General features: G+C 39.1%; 1 protein-coding gene across 1 annotated transcript; it reads left to right on the top strand.

Moving 5' to 3' along the window:
• The first annotated feature begins 2,307 nt into the window (after positions 1 to 2,307).
• f3a (coagulation factor III, tissue factor a) lies at positions 2,308 to 13,076 on the top strand. The gene is made up of 6 exons (XM_083935716.1): positions 2,308 to 2,483; positions 5,897 to 6,008; positions 7,996 to 8,189; positions 9,407 to 9,588; positions 9,681 to 9,849; positions 12,236 to 13,076. The coding sequence occupies exons 1-6, from the start codon at positions 2,417 to 2,419 to the stop codon at positions 12,379 to 12,381; spliced, it is 870 nt and encodes a 289-aa protein (XP_083791842.1). The 5' UTR covers positions 2,308 to 2,416; the 3' UTR covers positions 12,382 to 13,076.
• The last annotated feature ends 7,062 nt before the right edge of the window (positions 13,077 to 20,138 follow it).

Below are 20,138 nucleotides of genomic sequence, written 5' to 3'. Positions count from 1 at the left end.
AATTCCTGCAAAGTGATGATCGGACTCTCAGCCTAGAGTTGGAATTTTTTTTATTTTTTGTGATTTTGTTGAAAAATACAGGATGGAAATGGGCATTGTCTGTAGCACAAGATTAAAAAAAGACACATTTTAGAGAAGATACGCAGCCTGTAGATTACCGTGAAAACAGGAAGTTGTTCCTTTATAACTTCCGGATTTTTATGAGTATCAAAATTATTTTGATAACTTTTGAACAGGACCATCCAAACATTCCGTGTGCCAAGTTTCATCTTGATTGAACACTCGGCCTAGGAGGAGTTTGAATAATTAGGTTTTACATATATCGCGATACTCCGGAAAAAAAGTCTAGGCGGATATGAGCTTGGCCTATAACCCAAGATTCACTAACGGTAGGTGCAGGAAATGCGTGGATGTAAGAATTTTGAATGTGTGAGGTACTGTGCGATGTGAGGCAGAGCCTTCAGCTACCAAGCTCCTCTCCTGTAGAACAGACTCCCAAATGTTATTCGGGAGGCAGACACTGTCCCCATATTAAAGAGTAAACTTAAAACTTTCCTTTTTGATAAAGCTTACTACTAGGGTTTATGAGCCCTAAGCAATGTTGTTATTTTTTATATGATTTTGTTCTGCTTAATTATGCTGCTATAGGCCTAGTCTGCCGGGGGATAATAATTTTCCTGATACTCTGAGCTTCTCTCCTCTCTGTCTGTATCATTCATGTCTCATCAATGCATGTTACTAATTCAACTTCTTCCCCGGAGTTGTTTGTGCTTTGTCGTCTCGCAGGTCTCTGCTGATCGTGGTGGTGCCTGCTGCCGTGGTCCTGCATAACCCTTCCTGCTGCTACTATTACTCATATATACTATCATTAGTTTAATAAATTATACAATTTGTAGCCATAAAAACACCATCAGTGGTATGTCTCACTGTATCGCAGTCGTTATTACCACTACTCATCATTGATCATATTTACCACCATAATTATTATCATTGTCATATTCTGTCACCTTAGCTGTGCTTGTTTCTACTATTCTGTTGTATTAACTGTCTTAACATATAAGTCATATTCACATTACTATTATTATAGTTACTGTCACTCTTTGGTTGCTTGCATCTCTGGGACTGTCACTCTGTCTGTCTTTGTGTCTGCCTTTGTCTCTCTGTCCATCTGTCCGTCTTTTCTCTCTTAATCTCTCCTTTTCTTCCTCCCCAACCGGTGCAGACAGATGTCCGTCCTCCATAGAGCTGGGTCTGTTCCACGTTCCTGCCTGCTAAAGGGAAGGTTTTCGTTGCCACTGTGTGCACAAGATTGCTGTTGCTACTCATGGGGAATTGTTGGGTCTCTGTAAATCATAAATAAGTTGAGTGTGGTTTTTACCTACTCTATATGTAAAGTGTCTTGAGATAACTTTTGTTATGAATTTCAAATTTTTTGACATTAATGTTAATTGCTTTTCTTTATGCAACTAAGCCAGAGGCAGCCCCTGTTTCTTCTGTGTTTTGGGGATATATATATATATATATATATATATATATATATATATATATATATATATATATATATATATATATTTTTTTTTTTTTTTTTTTTTTTTTGAAGTAGTTTATAAAGTATATAATAAAGTATATAATCATAATTTACTATTGTATATACATTGTTTTGATTTGTATGGCATTTGTATTATTTGCTCACTGGTCTTATTTGTATGAATATCAATTTATGCTGATTGTCTGAATTAAATATTAATTGAAATAAAGATTTTTAAAATGGAAGAAAATGCTGAATGCAGCTTTAACTGACATTTATATGTAGAACTTTCATTTCAATTCAGTTTTACTTACAGTGCCAAATAATAACAAAGGTTATCTCAGGACATATAGAGTAAGTAAAGACCACACTCTGTGACTACTTCACAGCTCTGGCTGGAGTCCTTTGAGAATTCTACATAAATTATATTGAGATGATTTATTTGTATGATAAGGCTGGTATTAAGAACTTGCAAATTGACAGTATTCAAATTTTCCATTCTTAGTAATCTTTGTGAGCCCATTGATCCATATATCAGAAAGCGGATGCTCTGGTTGTCTGAAGTCACGTATTCGGTTCACTTTTGAGTGTGCTACTGGAAATTGCTGTAATCCAGGAGAATACCGCTGCATGACCTCAGCGGGATAGGCACGCACTTGGGCTGCATGTAGAATAGCTGTCCCCGTCTGGTGACGCCACAGCCGGACGCTCCTTATTTGGCCAAGCCTCGCGCTTTTAGATCGCTGTAACCAGTGGATCGCATTCAGACTTAAGCGAGACAGTGGGGTTGTGCACACAGAGGGCGATCCGCTGACATTACTCTTGTCCGGAGACAGAGAGCTGAGTCTGTGTGTCTGAAACACATTGGCTGAAAGGATCGAAGCCGACATGGGGACAATGGGGCCAGCAGCAGCTCTGTCTATTGTCTTCTTTCTCTGCGCACACTGTGCCTCAGGTGAGTCCATGCATTCATTTATTGTCCATGCAACCTTAGCAAAGAATGTAAAATCATTTTTGTAGTTATATATTTGTATTATTTTTTCATCTATTTAAATTTCGGAATCAATGGCAATGTTTCATTTGTGCTACTGTTATGTCGCGGTGGCGGAGGCGACATATAAAATCCAATCTGTTGATTCTACAGTGTTAGATGGCAAAATTACAAGTGTAGAACGTGGAGGCCTACACATGAAATCAGCGCAGAAGAGAAATACAAGTTAAGAGGAACCTGTAAGTTCCAAAAAAACACCAATAAGAACCAAAACACAACTACACTGTATTACGGCAAAGGCTGCTAGTCTGTGGAACAACTGTGATGATGAGATGAAAGAATGAATACCAATATACCAATATATCAAAACTACAACAACTCTTCAAACACAGATCGTTGAATTTTTATGAGCTGGAGCAATGAATTTATGTTTTTTTTTGTTTGTTTTTTGTTGTTGTTTTGCGTTGTTTTTTTCTTCTCTAACTTTTGTTCCTGTCTTTGTTACGGTTTTGCTTGTTTGTTTGTTTTTAGCTTTCATTTCTACTGTTCATTCGCTTTATTTAGTTTGTATTATTATAATTTGTTAACATGTTCAATAAAGAAAAAAGATATAGTATATATTACAACACAACGTGACTAGAATAAGAATAAGAAAACACGCACCGACCCTGCATTTCGCATATGATCGGATAAAGGCCTCAAAACGCTTAATGACCTGTATGACGAAGGGTTTTTTGCTTGGACCAATTCCTGTCTCTCAGTGTACAACACAAACAAATGGCATTTGTCATTTATAACAAGATTGCTCCTCTGAGCCCAGTCCTCACTGCCTCACCTAAAAATGCATGGGAAAAGGATTTGGGGGTAGACATTACTGATGACCAGTGGAGGGACATTCTGATACTGGTCCACTCATCCTCGATTTGTGCCAGTGGAAGGAGCTTCATACCCCAGTCACAGTGATGCTTGTAACCGTTGTAAATAGTCCCCAGCTGATCACGCACACATATTTTGGATGTACCCGAAGCTCTTTGAATTTTGGTTTGAAATATTTCAAACCCTCAAACAGGCTCTTAACACAAATTTGGAGACCAATCCGCTGACTGCTCTTTTTGGGCTCCCTCCGTCTAAAAATCTGCCCATTACTACTCAACGTGTCGTGGCCTTTACCACCCTGCTCGCCAGACGTACACAGCAAAATCAAAGTTGTCAGATTTCCAGTGTTGGTGTTGTGTGTTAAAAATACAGTGTCAATTCAACACTTGATCAGTCTAATTCAACTATGTGAGAGTCAGTTCCTCAAAAGAGCTGGTGTTAATCCAGTGAGATAAATCTAAGCAACTCTGTTCAGTGATGCTTTTAAAATCAACACTTTATTTTTTTAAATGAAATCAACTATAAAAGATTTCTATGTTGAGTTCTATGCAACCCTCTCCACGGTGTTAACATGATTTGAGCCTTATTCAGTATTAAAAAAAAACACTGATGGTGTTAACGTTTTGACACTACACACTAATGTTCGGTAAATTCAATACTGATGTGTGTTAAATTTCAGCTATTGAGAGTGTTGTTCCAGCTCTGTCACAGTGTTACAACTGTTTAACACTTGCAAAACTGTTGTTTTAACTCCATCTAGAGTAGACCGATACAGACACTTTGAAAGTGTTGACTTGAACTCCCAGGGAGTTGAATTAACACTTCCAAATTTGCTGTGTACCATTCTTCTTAAATGGAAACATGTTTCTCCACTGACTCACAACAGTTGTAAACGTGAAATTTTACAATGTCTAAGGTTAGAGAAGTTTAAGGATCTTTGACAGCATTCCACCAAACCTAGGACCCACTGCTGGCTTTTATTAGTAATAGTCTTACTGTTACTCCTGATGATGCTGAGGACACTTCCTAATAATTGGATGGAGAGACCCACACCCTTTTTTTCTTTCTTTAATTACTTTATTCACTTTTACTACTACTTACATTTTTACCCTATTTTGTCTATATTAAAGCAGACGCTCTAACGCAGTTGTACTTTTATTTGCCTGTCTCCAAAAATTCAATAAAGAAATTGGAAAAAAAAGAAAAGAAAACATGTTGATTTATAATAATTTAAGGTTCCATTCATGTGAAGAGGTCTATAAAGGCCATCGGTAAAACCAGCAAATCACACTCAGTCTTCTTTACAATCGCTTTTTTTTTGTCATATTTAGATTCATTTTTTCTTTGCCACAAATGCTTGTGCTCTTATTTATTATATGAAGGCCTACAGTATATGCATATGTTTATACATTATTAATTATTTTTTTCTTTTTGTATTGTGTAGTGTTATGTAGCGATTACTATTTGCAATGACTTTTCAAGTGGTAGGCTACAATCAGTAGCACAGTGAATTTGAACATATATGGACATGTTTGTAAGTCTCTATCTTTAAGAGTCCATTCACACTGTAAAAATACTTGATTTGTTTCTAATATTGGCTTACTGACTCACTTATTGTTTGTGTCCCACATTGTTGCCATGGTGATTTGATGTCAAAGAAAGTTAGTTGTTGGTTTTAATCATTAATAGTGTTGTCCTCTCACAGCTCTCCCCAAGCATAGCACTCTTTGTGGTGAACACTATTATATATTTGGCTGCCTATTGAAGGGTTAAAGTAACTATTTAAAACCAGTCCAGTTGCCTTTGACTGAAATTGCTTTGGGGATAGTCTCTATATCCGCTCCCTGTGGGACTATCTAGGACACCAGATTGTTTATATTATGACTTTCAATTGCCCTACTTTTAATGTCCCATTTCTAATTTGTCACAAACAAGGGCTTTAGACCTTAAACTTGCACCAGATTTATGAGGCAAATTTGAGCCTGGCAGCCTTTAAATCCTCTGTGCAAAGGTCACTTTGAAACTAGGCTTCACTTCACACGGTTGTTATCAGAACAGCCTTTCTTTTGTGTGTTCTTTGTGTGGCACACCTACTTGTAGTCAGAACAAGACTAGGTCTAAATCTAATATATGGCCAAACCGTGTGTTAAGTTTTGGCCAGATTGTTAAATGAATCATAAGTCCACAAAACTACAGGCGCATCTCGAAAATTTGAATACATATAATTGAATTCAAAAAGTGAAACTTTCATATATTCTCAATTCATTTCACATAAAGTGAAATATTTAAAGTTTATTTTGTTTTAATTTTGATGATTAAGGCTTACAGCTCATGAAATCCAGTTTCTCAAAATATTAGAATACTTTCATAAGTCAATATATCTGCACAGACAAAATACTTTTGGTGCAATGTTTTCTTAACTTTATCTGATTCTCATTATTTGACCTTGGCTTCAACTTCTCCTATTGGGAATAATATTTACTGAACCTCTTTAATTTAAGGCTCCTATCCCCGAGCGCAGGATGTCACATGGAAGTCCACCAACTTTAAAACAATTTTGACCTGGGACCCCAAACCATCAGCTGATTACTCCTACACAGTGGAGTTCTCTGCGTAAGTACCTGCATTCAAACCCTCCCCTTCCCTTTGAAGAAACGACATTTTATTTCCAGCTTATTCATGCAGTTCATTTATTCCTCTCAAACACACGGTCAGATTGTCAGTGTGTTGACTGAAGTACACTCCCCTCTGACACGCTAGCTCATTAACCTTGAACAAAAGACTACTTGCACAAGGGCATGATAAGAATCCAGAACGGACCCAGGAAAAGATCTTACTGGAATGTTGATATGAGGCCAGAGATCTAACAGAGATGACAAAAAAGGATAGTTTGGATTTTTTGTGTGAGTATGAGATTGGAGAAGCAGACAGGAGCAGACAGGAGTAGTGACATGAAAGCTACTGTAAGCAATGTACCACTGTGGAAGGTGACAGAAGAGAAACAGATTTTAGACACCTAGGTAAAGGCACACCTTAAAAAAATCAGTTTTGGTTTACCTTACAATCAGATAGCCCTGAAGTGTACAATGGGGACCTGAAGCTGTTCTATGCTCTCCTCAAAGCCCCCAGACCCCGCAGACGAAAAAAACTGCTGGTCTAAAGCTCCCTCGATTGGTTAGTTTGTTATTTTTTGTGGAACTTTGGTGTGTTAAAAGCGTGAGGAACTAACAAAACTGACCAACAGAAAAATCGGTAGAACAGCAACAATGAAATTGCTGTGGTTTTCAAAGGACTCTGATTTGATGAGAGGATAGATTAAAGCTTCAGTTCCCCCTGTGTAAACCTAAAGCTGATGTCTCTAACTTTCTATGAAAAAAAAAAAAAATATATATATATATATATATATAGTTGCTGAAATTGTCACTAAATCCTGACAATGAGATAAATGGTCTGTGAAAAAGGCATGTATCTCTACCTCAATCTTCTGTTATCTGTCTGCTCCTAATGGCATCTGCTATATTCCACTGTACCCAACTGATAACCAAGCAGTCTCTGAACTGCTCTGAGCAAACTGTCAAACCAGGCAGCACTTATCAAAAATGAATCAATACTCAGTTACTGTACGGTCTACCGGCAGACCAGTCGGACAAACTTTGTCATTTAACAGCTAAACAGTACATGAAATTATGTTTCTGAAAACACTGTATGCGATTTATAATAATGGTGATGGGCATCCAGCAGCACCAAAGAAGCAGGTGCCACCGCGATAGTGCTGTCCAAATAAAGCTTCATGAAGCATTTTCTTTATTTTCTGAGTCCACTAGATGGAGCTCTCTGTTCAACAAAGGGTTGAAAAGACACTGAATCACCATTCATTGAGCCTTTCTCTTTAAACCAAGAGCTCCATCTAGTGGACTCAACAAATAAAAACCTGAAACTTCATTCATTCATTCATTCATCTTCAACCGCTTATCCCGGGGTCGGGGTCACGGGGGTGCTGGAGCCGATCCCAGCTGACATCTGGCGTGAGGCGGGTTACACCCTGGACAGGACGCCAGTCTATCACAGGGCACATAGAGACGTACAGAGACAGACAACCATTCACACCTACGGGCAATTTTAGAGTCATCAATTAACCGAACACGTGCATGTCTTTGGACTATGGGAGGAAACCGGAGTACCCAGAGGAAACCCACACAGACACGGGGAGAACGTGCAAACTCCGCACAGAAAGGCCCAGGAATGCGAACCTGTAACCTTCTTGCTGTGAGGCGACAGTGCTAACCACTACACCACCGTGTAGCCCCCACTGAAACTTGCGCAACATTTATGAGACATGAGGAGGAGAGTTCAGCTCAGAGTGTCACAGGAAAAAAGGAAGGATTGTCCTCTGCAGACTTGTCCTATAGCAGCATAACTAAGGGCTGAGCCAGCCCTAACCATAAGCTTTATCAAAGAGGAAAGTTTTAAATCTATTCTTAATGTCCTGGAATTCATTTTCTTGTGTCTGTGCTAATTTAAATGCTCAACTATTGCTCATGTGATCTTTCCGACTGTTTGCACCTGTCATTCATGTCTGTGACTTGTCAAACAATTGCAGGATTGGTGGGGACAAACAGAGGAATCCTCACTGTATCCGGTCCTCAATGACAGTATGTGATCTGTCCGGCTCTCTAACTGACCCAAATGCCTACTACACAGCTGATGTCCTGTCTGAACCCCCACTGGGGGCCACCTCGGACCTCATTGAGTTCCCACACACCAGCTCACCACGATTCTGCCCATATAAAGACAGTAAGATCTTCTACTGCAATGAGTTGTGTTATCAGAGACCCTTTATTATTTAGTTTGAAAAAAGGATTCACTCTTTCAAAAAACCACTGAAACAGAATTAAATGAGTTTGCGTTGTGACTCTGATTATTTCTTGTATAATTGTGATCGTTCTGATTTTTAATAAGTTGGTTCATGAATTTGTTGTTAACGCTGATTCATTTATCCATGTGGATAACCTAATCATTAAATTGTCTGATTAAACACCGGCTGGCATGCCAAGAAAAGAACCTTCAGGCAACCAGCTACAGTGGGCTGAAAACCCATGAAAACCATGATTCTGATGCAAGTTGAAGTTCTCTTAACTGCAGAGTGTTTGTGTAACAGCTGATATCCGGTTTTCTGTTACAAGCTCCAGTACAGTCGCTCGGTCCCTCCATCGCACTTCTTTTTCTCTTTCTCCCTGAAATGATCTGATGGAAAACCAATAATTGTGAAATATAAAGTGTACTTGTGGTACAGTAAAAAAAAAAAAGACGTCACAGAAACGGGCCATTAAAGTGACACTCCCACCCACTACACGATTCTGATGCAAGTTGAAGAAAGACTCAGTAATCTAATCTGCTACTTTTCACATCGAACAAAGACATCTCCAGTGGAAACCTGCTTAACAAGAGTCTCCTATTCAGCAATGAGACATGGAAACATATCATCAGAAAACTGTTACCCATCAAATAAGACAAATGCTCATTATAGAGCCCAAAATGATGTCATCTAATGTTCCACCCACAGTCCAATAAAGCAATTCAATGGACTACAGTTTCAGATAAGGAAAGGCAACAAAACCCTCATTTGAGAAGCTTAAACTAGATAATTTGAATAAAAACAGTTTATCAACTAATCAACAAATCCATCGACTAATTAAAGCAGCTTTAGATTTTTTTCTGTGTGTTTTTGCACCTTGTCTGATCATTTTACTGCTCATGGTTTTCTGCCTGACTTTGTTTTGGTGATTTTGGTGAATTATGTTCACACAGCCTAATATTAGGAATGACAGACAAAACAGTGTACAAGATTTATTAAACAAAGTTATAATAAACTCAAATATTGTTTTCATAAGTCAAAGTAGAGAGGCTTGTTTAGCTTTTTGGCCTCAAATGTCACCTGACTGGTCATGTTCTCATATTCAGAGACACTCTGTCAGTAAAGAACCTCTGATCCCCTTTTCTCTACTCCACAGCTGATATAGGCAGACCTGACTTCAAGATGGAGGTAAGTGAAGACAAAAAGAAGACCACCCTGTATGTGACTGATCCACCCACTGCCCTGTTTAAAGATGGTCACCAGCTGAACATCAGGGATATTTTTTCACATCAGCTGCAGTACAAAGTCACCTATCGGAAAAATAAGAGCACCGGCAAGGTGAGCGACAGCAAACATTACAATATCAGCCTTAAACACGCATGAATAAGACAATACAAACTGTATTCTGTATCCTTCTGTGTTGTCTGCAGAAAGTGTACAACTCTAAGACCAATGTGATAGAGCTGACTGATCTGGACCGAGGGGAGAGCTACTGCTTCAGTGTCCAGGCCTACATTCCCAGCCGTAGTATCGACAAGCAGCTAGGAGAGCTGAGCCAGACCCAGTGCTCCAACAACGACAACCAGTCCATCTTTGAAGGTGAGGTGTTCTGAATCTTATAGAGGCTGCAAACAGGAAAACTGTGGACAGGCAAAACATTTAGTTACAACCCCACTGAGTAAACAAGCTATCTTGACTTAACACATGCAGGTAATGAAGACTATACTGACACACCAGCTGCATGCCAGGTACTTCAATGGCTGCACACACTCACATGTGCACAAATTCCATAGTTTTAGTAGTGTTTGCTGATTTATTGGTAGACTAAAGGAACTACCGCACTGATGCAAAATTTAAATATGGGGTATGTGCATGAAATCATGTCAAATCCTCATGTTTCCATTGCTTGAGCCGAGGCTGTGTTTACGGAAAACATTTTGAGAACGACAGAGAAAAAGAAAGATTGTTTTCTATCTCCTACCAGTAATTTCCCTTTAGGCAGGGGCAGAACACAGGATCATATTGGTGCTCAGCTAGCTCTTAACTCAGTGTTTTAAGAGCTACTTTTAACAGAAGATGTTGTCACAGCCGTCAGTCTTTGCCAGGGCTAATTCTTTGTAACTGCACTGGTGTGTCAGGTCTTAACACTAAGCTTAATATTAATTTAGCCAGCCTCTGGCAGAGGGATTTCATCACTAGTACAGAACTTTGCTTATTTGCTGTTTCAACTAATTGAGTTATGCACAAGTTCTTACACAGTTGTCCTCTGCAACTGAAAGACGTGTCTCTTAAATATTAAATCTATATGCTTAAGAGATTCAGTTCCATTTCTAGATATAACTATTGTGGATGCTATGGATTGGACATACATATTGAATAGCATGGATATAAACTAACATGTTATTTAACTACATCCTTGTGCTGCGGCTTTTGGACACAAAATCTGATCTTAGATTGATAAATTCTGCTCCACCCTGCTAAACCATCCGGTCTTGAGCTGGTACTAGATGTCCTTTTTAGCAGTTTTAGCACAACAATTTTAGGCTATCATACAATACTACATATATTCTGGAAACAAATGAATACTTTTAGTGTCAGTCCTCTCTTCATGACTCAGTAACAGTGGTCATTATCTAACTTTAAATGGCAGCATGGTGTTGTAATGATTCCACTTGTCTGAAGGTACACTTTGATGCAGCTGTCAGCCTGACTGACATCATGTGATGGATGGAAAACACTAATAAAGCAGAATATTAGATTCCCACCTTTTGCCTGAGACAGATATGTCAATTAGGAATCCTGTCAGTCTGTTCGTTTGCTGCAGTTGTGATTTCTAAATCACTGGGATTATTTTTTAGAAATCAATTATATCAACAGTACCCTCTTGTGGAAGAAATATGCAATTATATCTTTGTAGGTGGCATATTCATGAAAGGGACTCCTGGGTCTCCACACAGACACAATCATGGTATACTCCACATCACCCCAACATTCCCACTCAGTAAACCTCAGCTTTGCGCATACTTTGAATCAGGACATTTAGATGTGCAATATGTAGTTCCTAGCAACATTTCACCATTTCAGGAAGTCTTATTCATTTTGATATTCTGTTTCCTGATAGCCAAAGATCTCACGTGCAGTCCCAAACTAACAATGAATGTATCTAATAAGTAAATCTGTGTATCTTCCATTCAATCCAGATCCGTTAGGAAATCAAAACAAAAATTTTCTCAGCATGCTTATGTATGGTCACCATGACTACTTGGTTAGGGTATTTTTGGGAATTTGACAAAATGCCCATATTTTCCTTTTTCTTTTTATCTCATTTCCTATTTCCTTATGCAAAGGGAGACATGGAGAATAAAAATAAGAAATGAAAATCAATTCATATTTTATCAGCATATTTTGAATAAAATAATCTGTTTTTCTATTTAAAAATAAAATAAACATTTTAACATGAAATCAAACTTGTTTTTTAGTTATTTCGTGTTTTGATTTCCCAACGGATATGGATTACCTGCTGCCACGAATACTCACTATCCCAAATGTGTATTAATCCAGCGCTGAAAATAGTCCCCAACAAGTGAACAATTTCCCCATGTTTAAGAAATGTTCCAATAGTGCTGTTCTAACGAACAAACTTTTCTTAAAAATTTAACTATATATTCATGAGTTGTTGTTATTTGATCTTTAGATTTACACCTTCAGTAAAAAAACAATAGGGATTGAGAGCTTCTGACATTACAAGGAAGATAGGGCAGAAATATTGAGCAATGAAAAATACAGAATAACGCCAGCCTTTGACAATATGACATATTTAGCCCCACTGTTGTCAAACTCATCTTCATAGTGGTGTGCATTCTGTGTAAGACTGATATGGTACATGACTTTAGTGACTTTTGACTTTTGTTTCAGTGTGTGTTTCTTTAGTATCTTAATTTAAAGTAAAGCTCTTTATGTAATGTGCTTGCTTTCTCTTCCACAGTGTATTCAGTAGGTGTGATTGCTGCTGCCATCTTCCTCATCCTGCTGCTGATGGGCCTCATCATCACAGTCACAGTGGTCTGCTGCAAGCGCAGGGAGAAAACTCTGAAAAGTGGAAAAGAAAGAGTGCCACTCGAGGATGTATAGCTCACACACACACGCATGCACGCACGCACGCATGCACACACACACACACACACACACACACCAGGGTATAGCTGAACTGGACCCCTGTAAGGAGAGCAGGATGACAGATTTAGTCCCATTCCGCTGTTAAACACTGGAGTTAATAATTTCTTTGGTTTCTGTGAAACTACCTCTGAATGTTAACAGATTATTTTTTCTTTATCATTTAATGCTGCAAAAAAAAAGATTTTAGGAGTCCACTAGAAGGAGCTCTTGGTGGTTCAGTGTGTTTCCAACCCTTTGTTGAACAGTGAGCTCCATCTAGTGGACTCAGAAAATAATGAAAATGCTTCAGGAAGCTTCGTTTGGACAGCAGTAGTACACACTAGTCCTATTGCTGATGCTGTAATGGTTCATTTCTTGTTTTTTTATATTTGGTAAGTGGTACTTCTGATGACTGTAGATAAACAACTGATTTTATTTATTTCATTTTATTGTGTATTTTCTAACTTGAAATGACTTTTTGAGGACTTTAGGTAGACTGGTGAAAGCAACACTATGGGAAATCATGACTTAGTATATATTATTTTGCACCTAATGCTTTATTTATTGTGTTTAATTCAAATTAACATATTTGTATATGATATATTTTTAAGCTATTTTATACTTGTTGCAGATCATTTTATTATGCTGTGAAATGTTAAAGTAGTAATAAATATTTTAACAGTACCAAAGTTTTCTATTTCACTGTCATAGAATGTCTTAGAATGTTAAGAAATCATATTAATTTAATAGTAAAGAACTTTTTTTATTTAGAATTTTGGCAACCCATAAAATTGGCGCATTAGGACTGGGATGACAAAATGATTTAGTCAACATATTACCAAATATCTGACTGAAAATATATTTTCATGGTGTAGTTTTGATTTGTGTAAGTGGGAATCAAGATTCATCACAGCAACTATAGATCCCAAGAAACAATATTCTTTTTTAGTAAAAGAATTGTTGAATGCAGTTGGATCTAAAATATAATAAATCTGAGAAGAAAGGGAAAAGACAAAGGTTCAGGTGACAACACAGTTATATATTTATTGCAGTCAGCAATATTTAGTGTAATAACAGGCTTTCCATATAAGTCTATTTAACTACTTTTTTCTTTAGTAAAACAAATAGCATACTTATGTAGGAGTATACTGCAACTAACGGAAAACTGAAGTCGGGGGAGGTGATGTTCACTGAACGACCTGCAGCCTCCTCTTAAGCACCAGAGGTACCCTCACCTCTCTCTGGTGCATGAAAGACCCCCCCAACCAAGGAGAACCACAGTGACCAGCAGTCCCTCCAGCAGCACTAGCAATATCTTCCAACAAAAACAACAGCATCCCCACTATCAGCAGCACCAATGTCACCACCTTCAGCAGCTGCACCAGACCCAGCTCCCGAGCACAGTTGCATTCACTCAAAGAGGGAAACTCCTACGCGGCTGTTGCTTCCAGATCAAAGGCTCCTTTAGAGCAAAATCAATGCCATCTAGGGTTTGATCTCTTCTACCTTTGGAATTAATTTTTAGATAGTCCCGAATTTTAGATTGTATAAATAACATTAATTTTATTATGACATGAATTTTAGACCGTTTGATTATCTTACATGAAACATGGAGACATGATTATCCTTCAAACTGCCCAACAAACTGAATCTGCCCTCCTTAACCCTCCTGTTGTCTTCGGGTCAAAGTGACCCGCCACTGTGTTAAAAACCAAAAAAAAATCCCCTAAACGATATTTTTTTAACTTGAAATTTTATGACTTTGCCTAGATTGGCACCAACAGTAGAAAAAGTGAAATGTTGCTTTTATTCACATTTCCATGTAAGCTGTACAAAAAAAGGTACAAAGGTGGTCTTCGGGTCGAAATGACCCGTGAGGCAAAAAGAGGTCACAGAGTTATTTAAAAACCACAGAATGTTACAACGTTTTAGCCAATCAGTAGCAGACGGTAATAAGACAAATCATGTGGTCTTCTTGCGTACTGCTGTGCCTTTGATCAGTCTCAGATCAATTAGTAGTAGACGTGAACAAGACAGTAGCGGAAGTAAACAACACAAAGGCGTTATCGCAGACTGCAGAGCTTATAAAGGTGCCCCGAATTCTGTCTGTGCTGAAGCCATGAGTGTGTAGGATGTATCAGAAGAAGAAGATGGGGAGGAATACAACCCAGAGCATGATAAATCATCTTCAGAAGAAGAAGAAGAAAACCCTGAAGCTGAAAGAGATACTTTCCTTTCAAAAAATGGCAAGATAACATGGTCCTCAGCAGCATATGACCAACACGGCAGGCATGCAGAACAAAACGTCGTAAAGATGACCCCAGGACCCACAAGGTATGACGTTTCTCATGCCTGTGACATTGGGCCTCATTTATCAATCTTGCGTGAAAACGGGTGCAGATCTGAGCGCAGAATTGGTCAGGACCCACGTGTGATTTATGAAACATTCGTATCTGACCAATCTCAGCGTACGAATGAGCGGGCCTTGATAAATGCGGCGGCTGAATTCGATCGTTATTAACATGTTACGCCCTTAAATATTCCTGGTTCGGAGGCCTCGCCCACTGAGGTCAAACACGGAGAGGAAGAAGGCAGATTAGAAATGAAACTTTTCCGACACACAGATCGGCATCCTGACATCCGAGATGGAGCAAAATAAAGATGTGCTTTTTGGCAGTCTTAAGAGTGGAATAAAAGGGGTCCATAAAAACGCTGTATGGAAAAAAAATAATGGAGGGAGTCAAACCGAAGCAGCGCTTCACTGAGACCCGAGTGCGCGTGTGCGCACTGTTGGACAGGTGTGCCGTATTCAGCACCCCTGCCGTGAATTGCACCCCCTCGCATTATAGCTGATATTCAAAAGATCCATTTAATTCATTTTATAATTATAGCTGTAGTTTATTTCCACAGAATATAAAAAAGGTGTTGTTTTGTGTTCGCTATTATCCAAGTTTGTTATTTTAAACTCTTTAAAATGGTTTAAAGACTGTAAGTAATCAATGATCTGACCGTTGTGGGTTAGCTGTATATAAACTACTCCTATAGGTGGAAACAACAGCCTTCTGATCCAGAATATCATCTATAATGCGAGGGGTGCATTTCACGGCAGGGTTGCTGAATACGGCACAACACTGGCGTCATTAGGTATTCCGTAAGAGGATAGCTTTGTCACCTAGAAGAACCATACCAAGATGTTAATCATCTGATACCTTGTTTGATTTAATGCAATTTATCGAGTGTAGCCACGAACCAAGGAGATGAATTTGGCTCTGCAGTGCGTCTTGCTGCAGCCACGCGCCAACACATTCATTCATTCATTCAATGTCGGGGTCGCGGGGGGCTGGAGCCGAGCTGTTTTGATATTTAAAAGAATCGTGTGCCCCCCCCCCCGGCTCCCTGGCCACCACGTTTAAAAGCGACAGCTTGGCATTACACATCACCTGTACATTTATCGAGTGGTAGTTTTGGCGATTGATGAATGCGTAATCATTCATGGATGGTCCCTTCAGACGCACATGAGTACAATAAATCGCTCCAACCACAATTTTTATATTTTTTTTTATTCGTTTTAAGAATCCGTTTTGATCTGTTCCTAATATGTGACTGCTTATGCTTAATGACAGCTGAGGTTTGTTCATTATTTTCAGCCAGATTTTGCTGTGCTGCACCGCAAATGCACAGGCTCAAATTTCCGTACACGATCTCAGACCAGACGTGAGATTTGATCGTAGCTCCCGCTCACGTCCAAATTGATAAATACCGACGTTTGCCAGGAAATGGTCGTATGCATACGTTCGTTTGATAAATGAGGCCCATTGTCTCTACATTCTACCTGTTTATCACACCAGCAATAGAAAAAAAGCAAGCCAGCAAAATATGGGATCATGTCATGGGTGGCTTGCGATGCCAAATCAAGCTATGCTTGGAAAATGCAAGTCTATACCGTGAAGCCGACCAGTGGATGCCCAGAGAAGAACCAGGGGATGCTAGTTGTGCTTGATGTGACAGAGGGACTGAGGGGTCAGAATCTGACATGTGACAATTTCTTCACGTCTTATGAACTCGGACAGAAGCTCCTGAAGAGGAAGATCACCATGGTTGGTACAGTTCGAAAGAACAAGCTTGAGCTCCCACCTGCACTGCTTGCGTCAAAGGAGAGAGAGATTTTCTCATCAAAGTTTGCCTTCACGCCCACCACCACTCTAGTTTCTTACCTCCCAAAGAAAAACAAGAATGTTGTTCTTCTGAGCACACTGCACACAGACGGTGACGTTAGCCATCGCGAGGACAGGAAGCCAGTCATCATCCTAGACTACAACCGCAACAAGGGAGGTGTGGCCAACCTAGATAAGGTGATTGGAACATACAGCTGCAGAAGGATGACTGCCCGCTGGCCCCTGGTCATCTTCCACAATATCATTGATGTTTCCTCCTACAATGCCTTTGTGATTTGGAGACAGATCAACCCCGACCTGAATGTCTCGTAAGCAGAACAAGAGTGAACACAAGGGTGTTCCTGGAGCGGCTGGGAAAGGTACTTGTAATTCCACTCATTGAAAGAAGGAAGCATGTCCCCCGCACAGAAGCCTCAGCAGCAGTTGTCAAAGCGAGTCAGAGTGCAGGAGCTCCTGATCAACCTGAGGATCCAGCTACCACAGCCACTTTCCCAGCTAGGGCAAGTAAGAGGAAGAGATGTCAGTTCTGCCCTCAAAAGAAGGACTGTAAAACACATACTGTGTGCTGCAGGTGTAAGAAATATATCTGCAAAGGCTGCACACTTGCATACTGCCCTACATGTGCCAATCAGTTGAATGGGTTATGTTATTTTTCATATCTTGTATTGTACATTGTCTCCAATTGTTCAATTCAATTCAATTCAATTTTATTTATAGTGTCAAATCATAACAAAAGTTATCTCAGGACACTTTACAGAGTAGGTAAAGACCACACTCAATGACTTATTTATGATTTACATAGACCCAACAATTCCTCTGTAGAGTACAGTGGCAACGAAAACCTTCCCTATAACAGGCAGGAACGTCAGACAGACCCAGCTCTGTAGAGGACGGCCATCTGTCTTGACCGGTTGGGGAGGAAGAAAAGGAGAGAGAAAGAGAGAAAAGACACACAGATGGACAGGGAGAGACAGACAGACACACTTCCAGAGATGCAAGCAAAGCCTAACAGTAACTATAATATTTATAGTAATGTGAATATGACGTATATGTTAAGGCAGTTAATACAACAGAATAGTAGAAACAAGCACAGCTAGAGTGACAGAATATGAAAATGATAATAATTATGGTGGCAAACATGATCAATGATGAGTAGTGGCAATAGCAGCTACAATACAGCTACAAATTTTATAGTTTATTAAACTAGTGATAGTATATATGAGTAACAGTGACAATAGCAGCAGGAAGCGTCATGTAGGACCACGGCAGCAAGCACCACCACGATCAGCAGAGACCTGCGAGACGACAAAGCACAAACAGCTCCGGGGAAGAAGCTGAATCAGTAACATGCATTGATGGGACATGAATGATTCAGACAGAGAGGAGAGAAGCTCAGAGTATCAGGAAAAGTATTATCCCCCGGCAGACTAGGCCTATAGCAGCATAATTAAGCAGAATAAAGTCTCATCGTAAGCCCTAGCTGTAAGCTTTATCAAAAAGGAAAGTTTTAAGTTTACTCTTAAATAAGGGGACAGTGTCTGCCTCCCGAATAACATTTGGGAGTTGGTTCCACAGGAGAGGAGCTTGGTAGCTGAAGGCTCTGCCTCCCATTCTACTTTTGGAGACTCTAGGAACGACGAGTAGCCCTGCATTCTCAGAGCGCAGTGATCTAGTCGGGTAATACGGTACTATGAGCTCTTTAAGATACGACGGAGCCTGACCAATAAGAGCTTTGTACGTAAGGAGAAGGATTTTAAATTCTATTCTAGATTTTACAGGTAGCCAGTGCAGAGAAGCTAATACAGGAGAAATATGTTCTCTTCTATTTGTTTTAGTTAGTACACGAGCTGCAGCATTTTGGACCAACTGGAGACTCTTAACAGACTTATTGGAGCAGCCTGATAATAAGGAATTGCAATAGTCCAGCCTAGAAGTAACAAATGCATGAACAAGTTTCTCTGCATCTTTCTGAGACACAATGTTCCTAATTTTTGCAATATTACGCAGGTGAAAATATGCAGTCCTTGTCGTTAGTTTTATGTGAGAATTGAAGGACATATCCTGATCAAAAATAACACCCAGATTCCTTACTGTGGTGCTGGAGGACAACACAACATCATCCAGAGTAACAATGTCTTTAGCTATTGAGTTTCGGAGGCCTTTTGGGCCAAGTACAATAATTTCAGTTTTGTCTGAGTTTAACATCAGGAAATTGCAGGTCATCCAGCTTTTTATTTCCTTAATGCACATTTGAAGTTTATCTAACTGATGGGTTTCTTCTGGTTTGATCGACAAATATAATTGTTTATCACTGGAGAAAGAAAAGAAAGAAACTGAGTCATTGGGATGAATAAAAATGCATTCAGAACTCCGTTTTGCACATTTTTTTTCTTTTCTTAAGCTATAGAAATGAAGTGAAGAGGGAAAACTCAGTTATTCACACATTTTGTGGTGAATGACAAGTTGTTTCTTCAAGCAAGATGAAATTTGGTGTTTAAATTCAATTAAGCTGCTTATATTAGGGGTTTAGTGAAGACGGGGTGTATACAGAAAGTGAGGACAACAGGAGGGTTAAAATATCCCCACATAAAAAAATTGAAGACACAGGAATAGGCAGGAATAATTATGGTATAGACAGGAACATCACAATTATATATAAACGGGCAAAAAAGCAATAATCATTTTGATTCATCCCCTCTTTACAACACATAAGCATAGCTAGGATAGTTTAGTGAACACGAGTGGAAAAGAAGTTTTACAAGTATGCAAAACCCTGGGATTATACATTGTTAATGGTAGAACATGAGGAGACTCCCTGGACAGGGTTACTTACTGCTCTATATTGGGAAATAGTGTCATTGATTATGCAATCACAGATATCTGTCCAGAAATTCACAGTCCACGTTCGTTATCAGACCACAATCAGATCACACTGATTGCAAAAAGCAGAGACCCATACCAAGAAACATGCCCCGACAATGACAATCTGTTACCTCTCCCAAAACATTACAAATGGACAGAGAAAAGTCTCACTGACTACAGAAATTAATTTAGCAATATAGAATAGAATATAAAATATACAAACTATGCTTGATAGTTTTATGTATAATCAATACCTGCTAAACAAAGATAGTATAAATTCAGCCACTAAAGATCTGAATCAGATATTCATTAAATTATCAAAATAGTCTAAAATGATAAGATCAAATGCCAAATCAAACAAAAACAGGAAGTGTAGAGGCCACAGCTTTGAAAGACTTCAGCCCAACATCACTAGTTTCTCACGCTGCTCTGATTTGATCTTGGTCCATTCTGACTCAGTCTCTTCCACAGTTCACTAACTGGAGTGGGTTTCTTACACATTACTTTATTGCTGAGGTTTTTCCAGAGATTCTCTATGGGGTTTAGATCTGGCCATTTAATGGCTGGCCATTTCATTGTTTCAATATTCTCAGCTTCAAGGAACTGCTGAACCTGTTTTGCAGCGTGACAGCTGATTGGGAGCTAATTGCAGCAAAAGTGTTGCATGTTGCTGAAGGAGGTTCACATAAACATTTG

The sequence above is a fragment of the Echiichthys vipera genome (genome assembly GCF_963691815.1).
Source record: "Echiichthys vipera genome assembly, chromosome: 21".
NCBI lineage: Eukaryota > Metazoa > Chordata > Actinopteri > Perciformes > Trachinidae > Echiichthys > Echiichthys vipera.
Note: the sequence above shows the minus strand (reverse complement) of the source record. Positions and strands in the feature narration are given on the sequence as shown.

What these genes read in the sequence shown, in the direction of transcription:
- f3a (XM_083935716.1), top strand. Translation starts at nt 2,417, where the DNA reads ATGGGGACAATGGGGCCAGCAGCAGCTCTGTCTATTGTCTTCTTTCTC. An exon ending in CTGCGCACACTGTGCCTCAG is followed by an intron (nt 2,484 to 5,896) that starts GTGAGTCCATGC and finishes CTTTAATTTAAG; the next exon opens with GCTCCTATCCCCGAGCGCAG. An exon ending in ATTCTGCCCATATAAAGACA is followed by an intron (nt 8,190 to 9,406) that starts GTAAGATCTTCT and finishes TCTACTCCACAG; the next exon opens with CTGATATAGGCAGACCTGAC.